The sequence below is a fragment of the Sciurus carolinensis genome, chromosome 1 (genome assembly GCF_902686445.1).
Source record: "Sciurus carolinensis chromosome 1, mSciCar1.2, whole genome shotgun sequence".
NCBI classification, from domain to species: domain Eukaryota; kingdom Metazoa; phylum Chordata; class Mammalia; order Rodentia; family Sciuridae; genus Sciurus; species Sciurus carolinensis.
Genome location: NC_062213.1, coordinates 93536966 through 93557299, shown reverse-complemented (window position 1 = coordinate 93557299; position 20334 = coordinate 93536966). Strand labels below are relative to the sequence as shown.

At 54.7% G+C, this 20334-nt stretch overlaps 1 protein-coding gene across 2 annotated transcripts; it reads left to right on the top strand.

Moving 5' to 3' along the window:
* Positions 1 to 890: 890 nt before the first annotated feature.
* Bcan (brevican) lies at positions 891 to 18401 on the top strand. Of its 2 annotated transcripts, none has more exons than XM_047529313.1 (14): positions 891 to 1081; positions 5538 to 5651; positions 6232 to 6606; positions 6897 to 7071; positions 7352 to 7479; positions 7928 to 8221; positions 10003 to 10233; positions 11079 to 11702; positions 14890 to 14997; positions 15493 to 15651; positions 16371 to 16453; positions 16807 to 16951; positions 17427 to 17617; positions 17915 to 18401. In XM_047529313.1, exons 2-14 carry the CDS (start codon positions 5558 to 5560, stop codon positions 18035 to 18037), a joined length of 2730 nt encoding a protein of 909 aa, XP_047385269.1. In that variant the 5' UTR covers positions 891 to 1081; positions 5538 to 5557; the 3' UTR covers positions 18038 to 18401. The 2 variants fall into 2 exon arrangements, with proteins under 2 accessions (XP_047385269.1, XP_047385260.1); XM_047529304.1 differs by having other exon boundaries at positions 17427 to 17638.
* Positions 18402 to 20334: the final 1933 nt, after the last annotated feature.

Below are 20334 nucleotides of genomic sequence, written 5' to 3'. Positions count from 1 at the left end.
CCTCAAGTCTGGGGAGGGAGGGAGGAAGAGAGGAGAAAAAGAGAGAGAAAGCCTGGGAAAGTGGAGGGAAGCAGAGGCCCTGGAGCGGGCGGTGGGGGTGGCGGGCGTCATTGGTATGCTGGGCGCTGAGGAGTCCCTGACAACCGCTGGGCGGCCCTCAAGGCCCACCCCTTGGCAGCAAGTTCAGCAGCCCAGCCCTGGCCAGCAGGCTCTGGGCTCCCAGCAACGCTGACAATTTTGCACATTGGCTTGCATGACCAGTAACACTGCCCATAGTGCCACCGGCATCCCCTCACCCCTAGAGGTTTCTCGACTTGCTTTGCTTAACCCATGATCCTGCTGTCTAACCTCCATCCCCACTAACTGCAAAGTCAGCTCCTCCCTGTGCAGAGAGTGGGAGCACCGCAGGAGACAAAATCCAATCAGAACCTCCTCCAGGGAGGTGGCTGCGGTCATTTGCACCTCATCCTTGCCTCCAAAAAAGAGCTATCCATTTTTTTTGGTGGGGAGGAGGGGTATCACTCTTTCCAGGAGCAAAGCCTCCTACTGTCCCTCCACCCTCTTCCCTACTAAGTTTGAGTCCCTCCTCTTCCCCCTTGGACCAATGGGAAGTCCCTCCAGTTGTCTAACTTCCATCCCTCCAGCTGCAACATCATCTTTTAGCGCACCCTCCCCTCCCCTTCTGCCCTCCCTTCCTACTCCAAGTCCTCATCTTCTCTTCCCCGGAACGATGTCCTACTTCGCTTGTCCTTGCCCTCTCCGCTGCCGCGGGGAATCGACGCAAAGAAGGCAGCCGGTCCCGTGACCATCCCGAGCCCCTAGCGTTCCCGAACAGGGGGCGGGGGAGGCCCCAAGGAAGGGCGGGGCCGGGCGGGGGGTGCGGAAGAAAGGGGGTTTTGTGCGGCGCCCGGCGGGCCGGCGCCCTCTTCCGCGCGACCTGCAGGCCCAGCCTCTCCTCGCGCCCGCGCAGTCCCCGCCGCAGTCTCAACTGCAGCAGCAGGACCAAGCCGTGGATCCCGAGGAGACCCCAGGAAGAGGCGGCAAACTTGGCAGTGCCGCCCTCATCCCAGCCCTTGGGAAGGTGAGTGCCACCGGAGCCTGACCGCCAGGTCCTGGGAGGGAGAGAGCGAAGGGAGCGCCCCCCGGCATCCCAGTGGCCCACGCTCGCACTGGTGGCCCTGGCCTCCGAGGCACCCAGCTGCAGACCCGGGACACCTTGGCGAGGTGCGGGGCGGGCCAGTCCCGAGCGCTTTTGGCTCCTGCTGCATCTCAGATCTACATCCTCAGCTCTGCCTTGGTGGCGTGCGCCACGCACACACACGCACACTGCTGCTTGCAGCTGGTCCGCAGCCCCCTGGGTCCGCCAGTTAACGGGAACACCCCTTTGAGTCCCGAGTCTTCCTTGTTGCTCGCTGCACTCCGAGGGTGGTGGTGAAGGTTTCTGACCTTGCCCTGGGCAAGGCCGGGCCGGTGGGCTCAGCCCCTGACTCGGTGCCCTCCTGGCGGACAGCACCGCTGGAGGAACAGCGGTCAGCAACCGCAGCCTTCAGGGACTACCTCCCAGTGTCCCGCAGGACAGGGTAGTGGCTGCACCGACTCTGGAGCTGGACTCCTGACTCTGCCACTTACTTGCTGTGTGACCTTGGGCAAGTTAGTCGACCTGAACCTTGGGCTCCTCGTCTACTTAAGGAAGAAAGCACAGAGTATTTTTCTTACAGTTGAGGGTGTCCATGGAAGCTCTTGTAGGAAGCCGGTTCCCGTGGATGCTCGGGAGCTGTTAGCTGGGATTGGGTACCGCTCCTTCCCTTCCTGACACTGCCAGGGGCTGGGAGCTTCCTCCCCAGGTGTTTCCACAACCTCCTCCACTCAGATGGACTCAGCCTTCACGATTCTAACAGGATCACCAAGAGATGGACATTAATTTTGTTAGCATCACTTAGATGGCAGATAATACCAGTCCAGGCAAGAAACAGTGTTCCCTAATCCCAGAGGCTGAGGCAGGAGGATCGCAAGTTCAAAGTCAGCCTCTGCAATTTGGTGAGGCCCTAAGTAACTCAGGGAGATCCTACCCTGTCTCTAAATAAAACCTGAAAAGGGCTGGGGATGTGGCTCAGGGTTATGAGTCCCTGGGTTCAATCCCCGGTAAACCCCCCACCCCAGAAAAGAAGAGGAAGCAGTGTTCTCAATAGATCCACCCCCAGGGGTCCCAGCGCTCACTTGGCCTCTGAGAACCCCATTATTCACATTTCAGACTTTATAAGGATCTGCAACAGCTCAGCTGGGGATGTTGCTAATACTATTATCAGTTGTTCTTGCAATAAATAGGACTAGTTCTATAATTGGTACAATTATTCCTTCGGGCCCTCAGGCCTCACTGGTTTTGTGTAGGTTCGAATTGTTCTTTACACAGTCACTAAGGGGGTGACCAAGGGCTTTCCTCCTGCTGAGGCTGAAGTTCTGGCCTCTGTTGCCTCCCGCTGACCCTGCTGAATGGGCACTGGCGCTCAGGTCCTCTGGAGCAGAGCTTGGACTGCCACCCGGTGGGTGTCCTGTGTGTGCGTGCGCACGCACAAGTTGGCACGTGCGCAGCTTGCTCCTGATTCTCTGTGCACTGGGTCCGAGGAGCCTTTGCGGGAGATGGACGTCCATGGTCCACAGGATGATGATGTAACAGGAGGAAAGGTCCCGAGCAGCTTGAGAGATTCAGACAGGGGCAGAGATTCAGAGGCTGGAGCAGAGAGGGATGCCGTGGGCGGGGGAAGGGATGCCAGTGGCTCCAAGCCCCTGAGCACCTCCATCCAAATCTGCAAATCTGCACTAGCTGGGTTTCCTCAGGGCTGCTGCCAGGAAGAACCAAGGCTCCGGTGGGACCTTGGGGAGAGGAGAGATGGGGCTAAGAGCCAGACCTCTGGTCTGTGACTCCCACTCATAGAGATGGGGTGTGTTGACCTCCATGTTCCAGGACCAGCCAGGAACTCCTGTCCTCAGAGCCTGTTCCCTCATCCGCCTGTCGGAACAGAGGTGAAAAGGGTGGCCGGGCCGCTGGCCCCAGAAAGGCTTCAACTCTGTGGGTTTCTGGGCCACTGTCAGAGAGCTGGGAGCCAGGTCTGTGGACAGCTCCAGCTCCAACCCAGAGAAGAGGGGCAGGAGGGCACCAGGAAGGGGCCGGCCCAGCTGGGACGCATGGCGGTCTCCTGGCCCTGGATGAGGCCTGGCTGCTCCTGCCGAATCGTTCCCACTCCAGTCCAGGCAACAGTCCTCTCAAGAGTCCCCTGCTTGGAGCTGGTCTCAGCACCCCCTGGTCTGGCCCCATCAGCAACCTCACCCCCTCTCAGGTCAGAGGCCCTGAGCATCTCGGGGCTCCTGCCACTCCCGCCCCAATGCTGACCAGCAAGGTTGGGGAAATGGAGGTTGTAGTGGAGGGGAGGCAGGAGAGCCTAGTCTGGGAGGATCTAGGAGAAGAGGAAAATTTCCCATCAGTTCAGACTCAGGAAGGAGAGGACATGTATGAAAGCAGAGCCTGAAAGTGCAGGGAGGATGGAGGTTGAACATTAAGTGTACCTGGAGTGAGTAGCCAGTAGGAATAAGCTTGATCTCTAGAAGTCCTGCCAGCAGTCTAACCTTCATCCCTCCTGCTGCATCATCAGCTTATTCCATGGCCAACCAGGGTCCCCATATTCTTCTAAGTCTAGCTTGACCCTTAAAGCTGATATTGGACACTAGTTCTTCAATCTTCCCTCCTGAGGGCACATTGGTTTGGTGCTTGACTTGTCTTTGCTGGGGACCCAGGGGCAACCCTGTCCCTTGCTAGGCAGTCTCCATTTCCCAGTGTCACATCCCATCTCTCATGAGATTTGAGATATTTATAAGAATATTCTGAGTTCTGGAGCTTCTGACAGCCAGGGGTAGGAAGGGATGATCACTCCCATTTATTCTCACTCCCCCTTAACCTACCCCCCAGCCTGAGTGGGGTGGGGGAAGGAGAGGCTGGATGGAGGCCAGACTGGCAGAGACAGGGGCTTTGTCCCAGCTGGTTTCTGAGCCAGGAGATCCGGTGGGAAAGCCCGTGCCAGGCAGAAAGGAATGGCTAGGAGGAAGAAGGGAGGGGTCTCCAAGGAAGGGGGATCAGAGAATGACGGGCCTACAGAGAAGAGTTTCCTCCCGAGCACGCTGGAGGAGGGATGGCTGGGCATGCGAGGGCACACCTGGAATTCCAGGAGCTAAGGAGGCTGAGGCAAGAGGATTGCAAGTTGGAGGCCAGCCTGGACCGCTTAGCAAGACCCTCAGCAACTTAGTGAGACCCGTATACAGACATAACTACACAGACCTGAGGATGGAACTCAGTGGTAGGGTGCCCCTGGAGTCAATCCCCAGTACCGAAAAAGTAAAACAAAAACTGCACACCAGCAAAGAGGAGGGAGTGGACGGGGGAGGATTTGTGCATTGCCCAGGTTCAGCCTACGAGGCCCTCCTGGAGGAGGCCAGGTGGCTATGGTACCCAGGGAGGCAGGAATGGGCAGGAAAGGTTGGAAGGGTCCCATGGGAAAAGGAGATTCTGGGTTCAAGGAAGGTATCTGGCACTGGGAGGGCAGCTGGAGTCCTAAGTACCAGTGCTGCTCAGTATCCATGGAGGACTGGTTCTAGGACCACCCCCCATGACCACCACACTCTGCAGAGGCTCAAGTCCCGTATGTAAAATGGCACGATGTTTGCATATGACCTGTGCACATCCTCTTGTATATTGGAAATCATCTCTAAATTTCTTATAATACCCAACACAGTATAAATAGTTGTTATACGATACTGTTTAGGAAATAATGACAAAAAAAAAAAAGAAGTCTATATGTGTTCAGTACAGCCACAATTTTTTTCCTGAATATTTTGATCCGCAATGGGTTGAATACATGAATGTGGAACTGAATAGGGAAGGCCAACTGTATATTAGCATCCACCATTCATGTTATAAGCATTTAGTAAGCTCCTACTGTGTGCCTCATGCTGTGCATTTGTACAGGGATTCTTTTCTTTTCTTGGTACTGGGGATTGAGCCCAAGGGCACTTAATCCCTGAGTCACATCCCCAGCCCTGTTTATTTATTATTTTGAGACAGGACCTCTCTAAATTGCTGAGACTGGCTTCGAACTTGTGATGCTCCTGCCCCAGCTTCCCAAGTTGCTGGGATTATAGGCGCACACCACCACAGGCAACGTTGTTGGTCGTTTCATATAAAGCTCTTACAAAGTACGTAGACTCCTTACAGCTTATGAAGTAGTAGTAAAAAGTGCTCTTTTAAAAGTAAGAAAACAAGCCCAGAGAGAGTAAGGAACTTGGCCTAGGTCACACAGTGTGTTGACTAGGAGGAAGACTTTGGCTCTGAGGAGGAATCCCTTGGCAAGGATCCAGGGATCAGAAACAGAGTTAATGGTGATGCAGTGGCAGTCTGCCTCTGAGGCTGGGATATGTGTGAGCCCACGTGGGTGTGGCAGGCAGCCAGGGGAAGTCCATCCTGAAGTCTAACTTCATCTTTCCTCCTCAAGTATCTTCATCAGCCTGCAGCATGGCCTCACCCCTTCTGGCAGGCCTGCTGACAGCCCTGGCCCTAACCCAGGTCCCTGCAGTCCTCGCTGATGTCCTGGAAGGGGACAGCTCAGGTAAGCATCCCAACTCAGAGTCACTATCTGTCTCCTGCTATGGTAGAGGATAGTTTCTTTTTCAACCCTAACCATTGCTTTAGTCTTGGGGGACCTGGGGTGGAGATCGAATCGGGAGACATGTGGGGAAGGGTGTGGGTCGGGACATTTGGAAATAAGGGCCCCTGGTCAGCGGGCAGGGAAGTCTTGGCGGTAGGCTGGGGAGCAGCAGGAGGGGTGAGGCTGAGGGCCTCCAGTTGGAGGGTGGAGAGGGATGCTGGGGTTAGGAGGAGTGGATCTGGGAGGCAGAAAGAAGAGGAGCTGGAGTTGACCCTGACGGGGGCGGGAGGGGGGGAGTCTGGAAGACTGGAGGCCCCAGCTGTCCAGGCTGGAGGATCCTGGGGTGCACTGTGAGAATCCTGGGGTGGAATTGGGGGGTTCTAGGATCCTGGAGGACCCAAAGGTAGGGTTGCAGGATCCTGGTCCAGCCGCCTGGGGTCCTGGGGGCGGTGTGGGTGTGATCTTGGGGCAGGGCCTGGGGAGCCCGCGGTGGGCGCGGTGGGTCCGGAGCGGAGGTGCAGCTGGTCCCGACCGCCCACAGAGGACCGCGCCTTCCGCGTGCGTATCGCCGGCGCCGCGCCGCTGCAGGGAGTGCTGGGAGGCGACCTCACTATCCCTTGCCACGTTCACTACCTGCGGCCGCCGCCGAGCCGCAGGGCGGTGCTGGGATCTCCGCGGGTCAAGTGGACCTTCCTGTCCGGGGGCCGGGAGGCGGAGGTGCTGGTAGCGCGGGGGCTGCGCGTCAAGGTGAACGAGGCCTACCGGTTCCGCGTGGCGCTGCCTGCCTACCCCGCGTCGCTCACCGATGTCTCCCTGGTGTTGAGCGAGCTGCGGCCCAACGACTCAGGAATCTACCGCTGCGAGGTCCAGCACGGTATCGATGACAGCAGTGATGCTGTGGAGGTCAAGGTCAAAGGTAAGAGGGGGGTAGAGGTTCCGGGAGGGAGGGAGGGAATAGACCCCTGCTCTGGGGAACCCGCAGTCTGAGCAGGAAGCAGCACAGCCTGAGTTGGAAAAGGAGCCAGAAGACACAAACCTTTGTTCCCTCCTTCTCTCTTCAGGTGAAGGAAATTCTGCCTAGTCTAACTTAGGTCTCTCATGCTGTAGAGTGAGAGCAATTTGGATTTTACCCCTTGTGTAAAAGGAGGCTAGGGGAGGTCAGTGGACGAGGTGATCACCTGGCTCAGGAGTCCTCTCTGCCCTCAGGGGTCGTCTTTCTCTACCGGGAGGGCTCTGCCCGCTATGCTTTCTCCTTTGCGGTGGCCCAGGAAGCCTGTGCTCGGATTGGAGCTCGCATCGCCACACCAGAACAGCTCTATGCTGCCTACCTAGGGGGCTACGAGCAGTGTGATGCTGGCTGGCTGTCGGACCAGACCGTGAGGTGGGCTGGGGCTGTGGACCAGGCTGTGGCCTCCAGTTCTGCCAGGGACTACCTACTGCATCAGGCTGGGCCCACGGGGCTCCTGGCCTCTGGGGAAGGAGGCTGGTCTGAGGAGGGTGGTAGAGGAGCCTGCTTCCAGGGCGTGCTTCCCTGCAGAGCTGGGGTGGCAGCCATGCTATCAACTCTTGGCTGCATTGAGAGGGCAGCGTGGTTCAGTAGGGCCGATGCCGAATGACTCCTCGGTAAAGGCCCCGGGAGCATCTCTGCCCTTGCTTTCCAGGTATCCCATCCAGACCCCACGAGAGGCCTGCTATGGAGACATGGACGGGTTCCCTGGGGTCCGGAACTATGGAGTGGTGGACCCAGATGACCTCTATGATGTCTACTGTTATGCTGAAGACCTAAATGGTAATTGGAAGTGAGAGGTTCCCAGGGGACGAGTCCCTTCTCCAGCACTGCCCCTAGGTCCTCCTGTTGCCGCCACTGGCCCTTACTGTCCCTCATGCATTTCATGAGGCAGGCATGGGTGTCCTTCTCTGTAAACACTGTCATTGTAGAGGCAAGTTCACCTCAGACAGGTGGCAGGAGACTGAGTTTGACTTTGTAACTTCTGCTACCTGCTGTTCAGACTTCGCACATGACTTTTCGCAGAATGAGGAAATTGAGCCAGGTTCCTCTGAGCTCAAATCTCCATCTTGAGGTTCTATCCAGACTTTGATCCTATCAGGTAGGGTAGTTGACCACAAATGAGGAGACTGAAGCCCAGAGAAGCTTGCTCAGGGTCCGTGGGAGTAGGACCCCAGGGTAGAACTGGCCACTGACTGCCTGGTGACCCTGCCTCCTCTTCTCCACCCAGGAGAACTGTTCCTAGGTGCCCCTCCAGACAAGCTGACGTTAGAGGAGGCACGGGCATACTGCCGGGAGAGGGGTGCAGAGATTGCTACCACGGGCCAGCTATATGCAGCCTGGGATGGTGGCCTGGACCGCTGCAGCCCAGGCTGGCTGGCTGATGGCAGCGTGCGCTACCCCATCGTCACACCCAGCCAGCGCTGTGGTGGAGGCCTGCCCGGTGTCAAGACCCTCTTCCTCTTCCCCAACCAGACTGGCTTCCCCAACAAGCACAGCCGCTTCAACGTCTACTGTTTCCGAGGTGAGCCCACCTCCCTGCACAGGTGAGACCACCCTCAGGGTCTAGCCTTGGAAGTCCTGCCTCGCCTTTAGCCAAAACAGTTTCTCTTGGGTCTTTATCATTTACCTGAAGGAGTCCTGGGTGGTGCCTAGCTTGTCAGTTAGGATTCTAATTCTGGGCATGTCCCTGGTAGGGTCTCTCAGCTTTGTGGTCTCAGGGAGTAGTCACCTTTTGTATTGCCTTACCTGCCTTTCCACCAGGAGTCCATGCCTGTCTCTTTCGGTTTCAAAGTTGCTGCTCCATACTGGACTGCTACATAAATGCTCATTTCCTGTCTGCAGAGATGAATGATATTCTCTGAATCCAATGAAAACAATCTGCTCATTTTCTTCCAATTAACCAAATGCCCTGGGAAGGTTTCTAGAACCTACAGCTTAAAGGTGTCAGATCTTTTACCACCAAATACTGATGGACAGACAATCCCCACCCCCCACAGGAAGCAGGACCTCAAGGACAGTTGGGTATAGGTAATGAGCCAGAACCTTTCTCCAGGAACAAGCAGGAGGAGAGCAGGGGAGGAAGGGGATGAAGACTACAATGGGAGCGGGAAGTGGACAGACCCCAACGGGCTGGGTTTTCTGGTGTGGTGTGGAACAAGGCTCACTGGAGCAGGTGATGAGGAGAGGGTGCATTGTCCTGTTTTCACCTCACTGGACACATACCACCCCTCAGGACTTTTCTTAACTTTTTGCTTCATTGGTTTTTTGCTCTCAGTTCCCTGCCCCAGAGGATAATATCCTACACCTCTGGATATTTGAAAACAGCAGATCCCCCAAGGAGATGGTTCTTCTTTTGCCCTCTTTTCTCAATGCTCAGATCCTCAGGTGGTGACTCTCAAATGTTCTTCCTGTACCAGGGGGTTGGAGCCTGTCCCCTTCCATTTCAAGATCTAGCCAGGCACGGTGGCACACACCTGTAATCCCAGAAGCTAAGGAGGCTGAGGCAGGAGGATTGCAAGTTTGAGGCCAGCTTTGGAAACTTAGTGAGGCCCTAAGCAACTTAGTGAGAACCTATCTCAAAATTAAAAAAAAAAAAAAATAGAGGGGCTGGGGAGATAGCTCAGTTGGTAGAGTGCTTGCCTTGCAAGTACAAGGTCCTGAGTTCAATCCCCAGCACCACAAAAAAAAAAAAAAAAAAAAAAAATAGAAAGGGCTGGGAATGTGACTCAGTGGTAAAGCACACCTGGGTTAAATCCCCAGTACCAAAAATCATCATCATCATCATCATTTTAGGATGACTGGCACCTTGATTGAAGCCCAAGGTCTCAAGGTGCTGAGACCATCCTATCCATTCTTCCAACTCCATTCCCTCACTCAAGGGACTAGCTCTCACCTGAGTCTTCCCTGTTCCCTCTGGAGTAGCACTTCCCATAATTGTCTTCTAATCCTGCTTAATTGTTCTTTATATCATATCAGTATAAATTATAAATTATGTTTGCTTATTATCTGTATCTAGAGTATAAAACTCCTTGAGGGCAGAAAGTTTGCTATTTGATTCTGTACTGTATCCTTCATGCCCAGGAGAAGGCTTAGCATGACACCTAGTAGGCACTTCATTAATACTTGAGAAATTGGTGACAAAGTTCTGGGGTGCTCCTTGGACCCTCCTTGGGGAATTTTTGAGAGAACTGAGAAAATTCCAGGGTCTCTGATAGGCTATCCCAGAGCCCTTGCGTGCAGACCATAACCTTGGAGGGCACAGCTGTCTATTCAACTTTCTGTTGGCACTTTTCCTCCTGCCAGACTCTGCCCATCCCTCTGCCATCCCTGAGGTCTCCAACCCAGCCTCTGACCCAGGCTCTGATGGACTAGAGGCCATTGTCACAGTGACAGAGACCCTGGAGGAACTGCAGCTGCCTCAGGAAGCTATGGAGAGCGAGTCCCGTGGAGCCATATACTCCATTCCCATCATGGAGGATGGAGGAGGTGGAAGCTCCACTCCAGAAGACCCCGCAGAGGCCCCCAGGACCTTAGGTAACTCAAACATCCTCTTACCCTGGGGATGTTGCCACCTCAGAGAAGTCGACGGCAGAAGGGGCAAGCCCAGGTAGATGCTGGGGTCATGGCTGGCATGAGTCTGGCCTGTCCTTTCTCGGCTTAGTGGTGCAGGGCATCTCTCCTGTCCCTCTCCCAAATGTTGTTTTTCTAGTAAATTCCACCCCCAGCTCTCTGGGGCTAGAGATGCCTGGACTAAGCGGCTGCCCCCTGTGAAAGAGAGTTGGCCCTTCCCTGCCTTACCTACCCAGAGCAGAGGATTGACAGACTTAGAAGAAGGAGATACAACCGCCATGTTTTCCTGAGCTAATGGCAGCTCTCAGCACTTCTCAAATATTGCTTCAAAGCTGGACATGGTGGCACATGCCTGTAATCCCAGCGACTGGGGAGGCTGAGGCAGGAGGATCACAAGTTCAAAGCCAACCTCAGCAACTTAGCAAGGCCCTAAGCAACTCAGTGAGACCCTGTCTCTAAATAAAATACAAAGTAGGGCTGGGGGTGTGGCTCAGTGGCCAAGTGCCCCTGAGTTTAATCTCCAGTACCCTCCCTCCGCCGCCAAAAAAAGGGCAGGGGATGTCACTCAGTCATTAAGCGCCCTGGGTTCAATTCCTGATACAAAAAAAAAAAAAAAAAAGTCACCTCAATAATACAACTCGGATTGACATTCTTCCCATGTGGGACAAAGACTATCTCCCCCCTGGGCAGGCTCTCCTCCTCCCCCAGGCCCTGCTTTCCCCAGCCCTTCCGTTCTTCACTTCCCCCTCCATCTTCCTGTAATGCTGCCGGGGTGCTGTCCCTGGTGCTGAACTTTGTTCTTTGCCCAGAATTTGAAACCCAATCCATTGTACCACCCACCGGGTCCTCAGACCATGAAGACAAGGCATTGGAGGAAGAAGAGAGATATGAGGATGAAGACGAGGCAGAGGAGGAGGAAGAAGAGGAGGTGGAGGAGGATGAGGACCTGTGGGCATGGCCCAACGAGTTCAGTAGCCCTCTTCCCACTGAGCTGGATGCAGAGGAGTCGCTGTCCCAGGCATCCCCGCCAGCAAGGGCAGTCCTGCAGCCGGGTGCATCACCACCTCCTGACGGAGAGTCAGAAGCTCCCAGGGTCCATGGACCACCTACCGAGACTCTGCCCACTCCCAGGGAGGGGACCCTAGCATCCCCACAACCTTCCACTCTGGTTGGGGTGAGAGAGGTCGGGGAGGAAATTGGGGGTCCTGAGCTATCTGAGGCCCCTCGAGGAGAGAGTGAAGAGACAGGGAGCTCCGAGGATGCCACTTCCCTGCCTCCAGTCACACAGGCCCCTGAGGGTACCAGGGAGCTGGAAGTTCCCTCTGAAGAGAACTCTGGAAGAACTGTCCCTGCAGGGACCTCAGTGCAGGCCCAACCAGTGCTGCCCACTGACAGTGCCAGCCGAGGTGGAGTGGCGGTGGCCCCTTCATCAGGTAACTCTGCCCAGGGCTCAATCTTCCTAGTTGTTCTCCTTTTTTCCCTTCTGCAGCTCTGGATCACCTGACCTGTGGTCCTTTAATCCACATTGCCCCAGACTCTCCTGTCTTTTGCCTTCATTCTCTTACCTATCTCTACCTGTGGATCTCCCATCTTGGATCCCCCACCTGGTGACTTCCATCCCAGCTCTCTGATTCCTCACCCTGTGACCCCAGCCCCACTACTGACCACCTGTGACCCTTCCTGTCCTCGGGCCCTCTACTTGTGACTCACATCTCACCAGCCCCACAATACATCCTCATGCCTACTCAAGATGCCCTGGTCACCCATGGTATTCTTTGGGGTCAGGCCTGTCTTCCTCTGCTCCCATCCTCCCCCATGCTATCCCCTTTGGTCACCTCCCACTGATCTCAGGGAAGCCCAGGAGTTCATTCCTGCCCTTCCCCCTATGGGGTCCAGGAGAGCCCTCACCCTACAGAGCCTTAAGTGACTACTTCTGTGAAGTATTTTTTTGACTGTTTCATGGAAAACAAGCCTTGGAAATAAATCTCTATTAAACTGCTTTGTAACCAAACTTTGGCCCCCTCTGTCTCCATCTGGAGCTGCCTACCCTTCTTATTCCATGCTTCTGTGTCCTGAGCTTCTCTTTGGCTCCATGTCTCCACCTCTCTGTGTCTCTTGGTCTCTCTTCTTTTTTCATCCTCAGGCTACAGACTTTCCTGTCTAACCACCCCTTGCTGTCCCCCCAGTCTCTCCTCAGGCCTGTCTACACTCTCCCTCTTGACCACAGAGATCCCAGATTTGACTGTATGCATTGCCCTAGAGAACTCATCACCTGTCCATCTGTAGGGGTACTGAGAGTTGTGGTCCCTCATTCCTGACGGGGAGAAACTCACACAGGCTGGGGCAGTGTGATGAGCACTTGTATTCATTTTTGATCCACCTTGGTGGCTCCTGTAGAGAGTGTTGATTGAGAAATCATAGGGCCAGCTCCCTGGCATTCAGGTGCCCTGGCCCCGCATCCCCACCCCCACATCTCAGCAGGAGACACAATCTAACTCTCACTGCTGCCCACAGCTTCCCCTCCACTAACCCCTGCACTAATGACCACCCTACCCCCAGGAAGATTGTTTTCCCCCTCCCCAAACCCAGGGGATCTCAAAGTCTCTAATGCTGGAGAAGACACAAGAGGAGCAATGTGGAGGGAAAGGGAGTGAGGAGTTAGGTTTGGGGGTCTGAGAGAAGCCCACCTGCTCACAGAGGGCCAAGATCCCCAGGGGAGACTCATGGAGAAGGATGGGGATCCTCCCAGTGTCAGGCTCCCCTCTCCTAGATGACCCAGGGTGCGCTCAGGACCCCAGCATCCCAGGCAGGCTCACCCATTTCAACTGTGGGCCTTCTGCTCAGTTGGCCTTGGAGTTCATCCCTCTACAGGGTAAGGAAAGGTTTGGTGGAAAAAGACCACCGGGGGTCTCTGCAGTGTCTTAAGTTGGAGGAGGAGCAAGAGGTCCCCTCGCCTGCTATTGCAACAGGAGGAAAGGAAATGCTTTCAGGCATATATAGTAGTTAACCCCAAAGAGGTGGGGGAGGAGGAAGAGAAAGCCCCAAGAAAGAGTCCTTTCACTCTATTCTGCATACCCTGGGTTCAGATCCTCCAGCTACAGCCAGAGGTGGTGGGGGTGGAGAGGGGGGGGCAGGACAAAAGATGGAGTCTGAGAGTCTCTGTTTCCCAGGCTTGGAAGGCTGGACAGGAAGAAGAAAGGACAGCAAGAACAGGAGGAAAGTGTGAGGGACAGGAGGTGTTGAGGATGCCTCTCATTTGGGTCTGGCACTTAATGGATTAAATGAAACACCTGTGGGGGGAGTGGTGGCACTATCAACTGGGCAGAAACTATTGGCAGGAGGGGAGACGATGGATGGAGAGGTGCTAGAAAAGCTGGTTCATTTTGACCCCAAACAGCTAGGTCATCCCAGTATAGTTCTTTGAATCAACTCCAGCTTCTCCCCAGTCCCTGCTCTGATTCCCACCAGGCAGTGGACACTGCGGGCAGGTCAGTGTGAAGCACTGTGGGCCTTCCCTTCAGTGTGGTTTTACCTTCTGTTACGGTTGTGAGCACTGATCTGCACTCTTGGTCTGTGGAACCATCTTCCCCTGGGTCATCTGGGTCAGAAAGGGGTAGAAACTGACAGTTCCTCCAGCACCTAGGCCCAACCTAAGAGCAGCCCAGAGACAGTTAGAGAAGCCAGATGACTTGGCCAGTTGGAGCCAGATACAGAAAACAATTGGAGGCCTTCAAGGCAGTATGTTTTTCTAAGAGGACTGCCTGGAGGAGAGGGAGCTAGAAAAATGTAGTGAGATGGATTCAGGATAGAGAAACTGCAGAAGGCCCCAAGTGAAGCCTGACAAGGGGCAAAAGTCTGGGTAAGGCAAAGAGGGGAGGCAAAGAGGTTGCCTTAATCCTGCCCCTTTCAGTCTGCAGCCCTGACCCCTCTGGGTTTTGGGATCATCTGGCCTAAGATGCCTGTGATGGTGCAGGTGGTGGGGGCAGGGAGAGTACAGAATGAGGAGAGTGGGCTGGATCTCCACTAACAACTTCTGGGCTGGCTGGTTCTGCCCAGCGGACATCAGGGAGAAAGGTTAGCACTCACCTGGACCACACCAATATCAGGTGCCAGGAAGGCCACACCTGCTGCTGCTGTGGTAATCCTCTCCTCTCCAGTCCCACCCAGCAGCCCACCTAGACTACACAGAAGAGTGCTGGGACCTGGCACAAAGACAAGGAGATGTGGGACTCAACACCAGACGGAGAGAGGGGGAGTGACCTGTCCAGAGCTACACAACCCACAGCCCAGTATCTTTTCCCTTTAGTGACTTTGGGTCCTGAGTGCCCTCTTGGCCACTTCCCCTTAGGCCCTGTTGGACTGGGCCCACATTGGTGGGCATGACAGGGGCCTGCACAGGGCTGAGCCAGTGATGAGCTTGGGGATTGGAAGGAGGAAGGGGGAGGAAATAACCCCAGAATTCAGGACTGGGCTGTGACCAGAAGCTGGCTCTAGGGAGAACTTTCTGATCCCAAGATAAGGAGGTGGAGATTGGGGAACCCTCTGGACCCTCCCCTAGAAGGCTCAGCCTGCAGCATTGTGCTCCCTTGCTCCCCCACCTCACTTCTTTCCCCCTCTCAGGTGACTGTGTCCCCAGCCCCTGCCACAATGGTGGGACATGCTTGGAGGAGGAGGAGGGGGTCCGCTGCCTATGTTTGCCTGGCTATGGGGGGGACCTGTGCGATGTTGGTGAGTGTGTTGAAGGATGGGGGGGGCATGCCTGAAGCCTGGACCCTGCCCCAATATATTAGTGCTGGAGGGGAGAGGGAGGACATGGTTTTAGCCTACTCATGAATGAGTTCCCACTTTAGGCAAGTAATACAACTTTTCTGAGCTCTACCCTCAATCTCCCAGAATGCCTCTTCGAGGCACACTCCTGGCATTCCATAAGCTGTTGGTACATGCCGCTTTCCCTCCTCCTGAGAAGGGAGGAGAGGAGTCTTCTCTACGATGGAACATTTTAGACACCCAGGCTGAAAATGGTATCTGTCTCTTGGAGAAAACACCGATACCCCAAGAACCCCCTCCATTCGCAGCTAGCTTTTTGGTACTGCCCTTGTGTCCCTTGGTCCCTCCCCCTTTCGGTCTGCGGGGACGGAAGGAGGCAGGTTCCTTGCTAGGAAACCTGACCTCGCTGGGTTCCAGGGACCTCCGGCCTAAGATGTGCGCCCCTCTGTGCCCCAGGCCTCCGCTTCTGCAGTCCGGGCTGGGACGCCTTCCAAGGCGCCTGCTACAAGCACTTTTCTACACGAAGAAGCTGGGAGGAGGCGGAGACCCAGTGCCGGATGTACGGCGCGCACCTGGCCAGCATCAGCACGCCGGAGGAACAGGACTTCATCAACAGTGGGCTGGGACCGGGCGGGAGGGGACCTTCGTCATCCGCTCTCTCACACACTCGCTCACCGATTAACTCCCCTACTCGTGAATTCACGCACTCATTTGGTTTCCCTCATTCAGTCATTCGTTCATTCATTGCTTCGTTCTCTCCTTCCCACTCTACACTTAGGTAGTGGGGCTTCCGGAAGGGGAAGGTTGGGGTTCCACAGGAACTTACAACCGTATCAGGCCCCCACCCCACGCCCCGGCTTCCCTCTGGCCCATGTGCGGAGGTTGGTGGGAGTAAAAAGAAAACAGCTATAGGCCAGGCGCGGTGGCGCACGCCTGGAATCCAGCTACTTAGGAAGCTAAGTCAGGATCGCAAGTTCGAGGTCAACCTCAGCAACTGAGCGAGACCTTGGCCCAAAATGAAAAACTAAAAGAGCTGGTGATGTAGTTTACTGGTAAATGGTAGCGCACCCTTGGGTTCAATCCCCAGTACCACGAAAGATAAAAAAGAAAATAGCGAGGATCTGAGGATGCAGCTCAGGAGTAGAGTTTGCCCAGGATGCGGAAGTCTCTAGGTCCGATTCCTCAGCGCCGAAAACAAAACAAAACGGGGGCGGGCGTGGATTTCGGGTTTCTGGAAGGAATTTCCTCAGGCCACCAGGTAGCAGGGGAATGGACGCCATCTGCTGGCAGTGGAGCTCACTGCACACCCTCGTCTCCTGGCGGCTCTTTCTCAGATCGATACCGGGAGTACCAGTGGATCGGCCTCAATGACAGGACCATTGAAGGCGACTTCCTGTGGTCGGATGGCGTCCCTCTGGTGAGAGGCCTCGGCTGGCCCTCACTCCATCTAGTTCACTTCCTCTAAGCACGTCTGTTCTCCACCAACAACCACCCCACTGTCCTTCCCCTTCCTTTTCTGATTGCCTTTCCTTTCCCAGGCCCCTTCCCTCGTCTCCCAGGCCCTCCTCTCTTCCTTGGATTCCTTTTTCTTCTCTCTGGCTGCCATTCTCCCTCTCCCAAAGCCCCTTATTTCCTTTCCAGGTGTCCCCAATCCCCAGACCCCTAGCCTTCCTTCTCCGGGGGTCCCTCCCAACCGTCCTCAGGTTCTCTAAGCCCCTCCCCCAGTCGTGCTTATGGTACTGTGGCTCCTCACCACCTCCATCCCCCCAGCTCTATGAGAACTGGAACCCTGGACAGCCTGACAGCTACTTCCTGTCTGGAGAGAACTGCGTGGTCATGGTGTGGCATGATCAGGGACAATGGAGCGATGTGCCCTGCAACTACCACCTGTCCTACACCTGCAAGATGGGCCTGGGTGAGGGTGGGCAAGGGAGGTCCCAAGTAAGGGGGAGGGGTGGAGGCAAGGGCCCCAAGACGGCTTTCAGAAGGAGGGTGCAAAGCTACACAGAGGAGGCAGAATGGGTTGCATTCCACGGGAGGGATAATGAATTACTAAATCCACTCAGGATCCCTGATAGAGCCAGGCACAGGCCTATAAGCCCAGCGAGGCTGGGGCAAGAGGTTCTCAAGTTCATAAGTCAGTATCAGCAACTTAGGGAAGCCCTAAGCAACTCAATGAGACCGTCTCTAAATGAAATATTTTTAAAAGAGTTGGGGATATGGTTCAGTGGTTAGTACCACTGGGTTCAATCCCTGGTACAAAAAAAAAAAAAAAAGTCCCTAATGGTTTTTGTAATGTTGTGGCCTTTCCTTTCCTCTCCCCATCAGGATTCTGGGAACCCTCATCCACAAGGCAAGTTTCCTAGTTCCTAACTGTGTCCCCCCTGCAGTGTCCTGTGGGCCCCCACCGGAGCTGCCTCTGGCTCAAGTGTTCGGCCGCCCACGGCTGCGCTATGAAGTAGACACTGTGCTTCGCTATCGGTGCCGGGAGGGGCTGGCTCAGCGCAACCTGCCACTGATCCGCTGCCAGGAGAACGGTCTTTGGGAGCCCCCTCAGATCTCTTGTGTGCCCCGTAGGCCTGTGAGTGCCAGGAGGAGGCAGGTGGGGAACACTTGTCAACAGAAGCCCTGGGCTCCAACCCCAGCTCTGCCTGTCAGCTAGCTGTATGAACTTGAAGTAATCAGTGTCCCTCTCTGGGGTAAATAGAAGGAAGTGGGCTGAATGCTCTGGAGTCCCCTTCAGTGCTGTTATCTGAGAACATGAAGCCACTCTGTGCTCTTAAGGGTCGAATGAGGGGTCCAGGAGCAAGAACACTAGAGGTGGGCTGAGAAGGAAAAGGAGCCCAGGGTGGAAGGTGAGTGTGTGTGTGTTCCCCAGGCCCGTGCTCTGCATGCAGTGAAGATCCCAGAAGAATATCAAGGAAGGCTGCCGGGGCGCTGGAAGGCACTGTGGACCCTTCCTTCCAGCCCTACATCCGGTCCTGAAGGGAGAAAGCCTTGAATACTGCTTTCCCCAGCACTGCCCTCTCACCTCAAATGTCCCTGAGCTCTTCCCACCACAAGAAGTGACAACATGAGGGGTGGAGCTGGAGCCCAGGTGACAGTGCCTGAAGGGCTTCTGGGAAATAACCTGTGAGACTCCAGCCCAGCCCAGGCCCTCTCTCTCCCGCCTACCCTGGGCTTCAGGTTTATCCCTCAGGGCAATGGGTAAGTCCCTAAGTGCCTCAACTATCCTCTCCCTGCCAGCTATCCTATTATCCCCTCCATTTCTCTAAAGGACACTGTGCCCACTCATTCTTGGTTTTCAAAGGGAAGGGATTTGCAGGATGGAGTACCATAAAACCAGCAAGAAATAAAGATGTGTTTCAGCCCAAAGAAATTTTGATGCTTGTGTGTGTGTGTGTGTGTGTGTGTGTGTGAGAGAGAGAGAGAGAGAGAGGGAGAGAAAGAGAGAGAGAGAAAGGGAGAGGAAGTGTGGTTGGGTGGGGCCTCATAAAATAGAACATCTTGTGTATGAGCTTGTAAAGGTTAGAGAAGTCCCCAAGATGTCAATGGATAGAACAGTGCCTGGCACAGAGTAGATGCCAATAGCATTCACGGAATGAAAGGAGCCACAGGAGTTGGGACCAGCAGGAGTGGCTCAGCATGAGGATGTCTGGAAATTGATGGAGTGCTAAAGAGTCAGAATGCCCCAGTGTTTAGTGGGGAGAAAGAAGGGTGGAGGTCCCAGAGAGGAAGGCAGCTTCTGGGGGATTCTCTGGGGTGGGGAGCAGTGTGAAGGATGAAGAAGAGGATGAAGAAGAGGCTTTGCTGGCACTGCGGAGGCTAAATAGCAGGAAGGCTTACTCCAGCAAAGACAGAGATGCAGGAAATAGGAAATCAAGGTAAGGGCAGAGAAGAGTCAGTTCCCAGGCCTCTTGTGGGCTGGACTCCGAGAAATAACCGGTGTGACCGGAAGATGGCGCTGCGAACGCTCCAAGAGTACCATATGCGCGTGCGTGAGTGGACAAAGGCGGGAGATGTGCGAAGAGTCCCAGGAGACCGCCAGGGGGCGCTGCGGGTTTTCTTTCTGATTCTTCCGGGGCCGGGAAGGGGGTAGTTGACTGCGGAGGGGAGGGTAAGACTTCCGGCCAGGGCTGGGGACAGTGAGTCAGCTGAGACTGAGATGATGAGGTCATTCTGAGAACTGGAGAGAGAATGACTCTGTGTGTGTGTGTGTGTGTGTGTGTGTGTGTGTGTGTGTGTGTGTAGTAGCAAGCTCTTCCGTGGTCCTCATCACAGAGCACAGAATTGTGCCTTTGGTAAAGTGTATGTCAGGATTTTGGTCTGTCCTGATGGGGAATGAATCGTTTCTGCAGATCCTGGCACTGAGCCACACTCAGGCACATATGGACACACATGTGGACACTCATATGTTCACACTTCAGTTATTCCCTCTCATTTACAGCAACATGTGCAATTCTTACTAATTTTCAATAAGTGTCAATAAGATCTAGTCAAACTAAGAAGCAGGGAGAGAGATCCTGAGGAGAAATAGAGAGATGTGGAGACACCCAGAGATAGCAAGGCCAGACAGACAGACAGGGACAAGTTCAGGACAGGTGTGTGCTGGGGGATCGAGGGGCTCACCAGGCCATACTTAACCAACTCCTGAGCCTTCCCCACCCTATATCTAAACCCCAACAGTTGGTCTCTGAGATTCCAGCACTGGCCACCCAGACCCAGCTGTTCCCACATTTCTTCTTCACAAGGGCTCACCTTCTGCCTTCTCCACGCAACTCCCCCTAGCATGACTGGGGAATAAGTCTGTTTTCTTAAGGAGCTACAGGGAAGAGGATGATGCTGGGGCCAGAGTAAACCCTTGCTCTCTCTTGTATTAGCCTATGATTGTTTTTAGGGATGAAAGGTATTTAGCTTGAATTATGAGTGAAGATCCTAGGGGGTCTTTGAAGGAGGTCTGAAGAGGAAAAGGCTGGGGGAGAGAGGACCGGATGTGTCCTTGTTTTGCTTTTGTTTTTGTTTTTGTTCCGTGGTACTAGGGAATAAACCCAGGAGCACTCTACCACTGAACTACATTGCATTCCCAGCTCTTTTATTTATTTTGAGATAGAATCTCACTAAGTTACCCAGGCTGGGCTCAAACTTGTGATCCTCTTGCCTCAGACTCAGGAGTAGTTGGGATTATAGGTATGTCAGTGAGCCCAGCTGTCCTTAGGGTCTTATGGGAGGCACTTTAGGAACATAGAGGCTTTGTCGCCTCATCTCATGTAGGCAGGGGTCCCTGTCTTCTCTGATCCT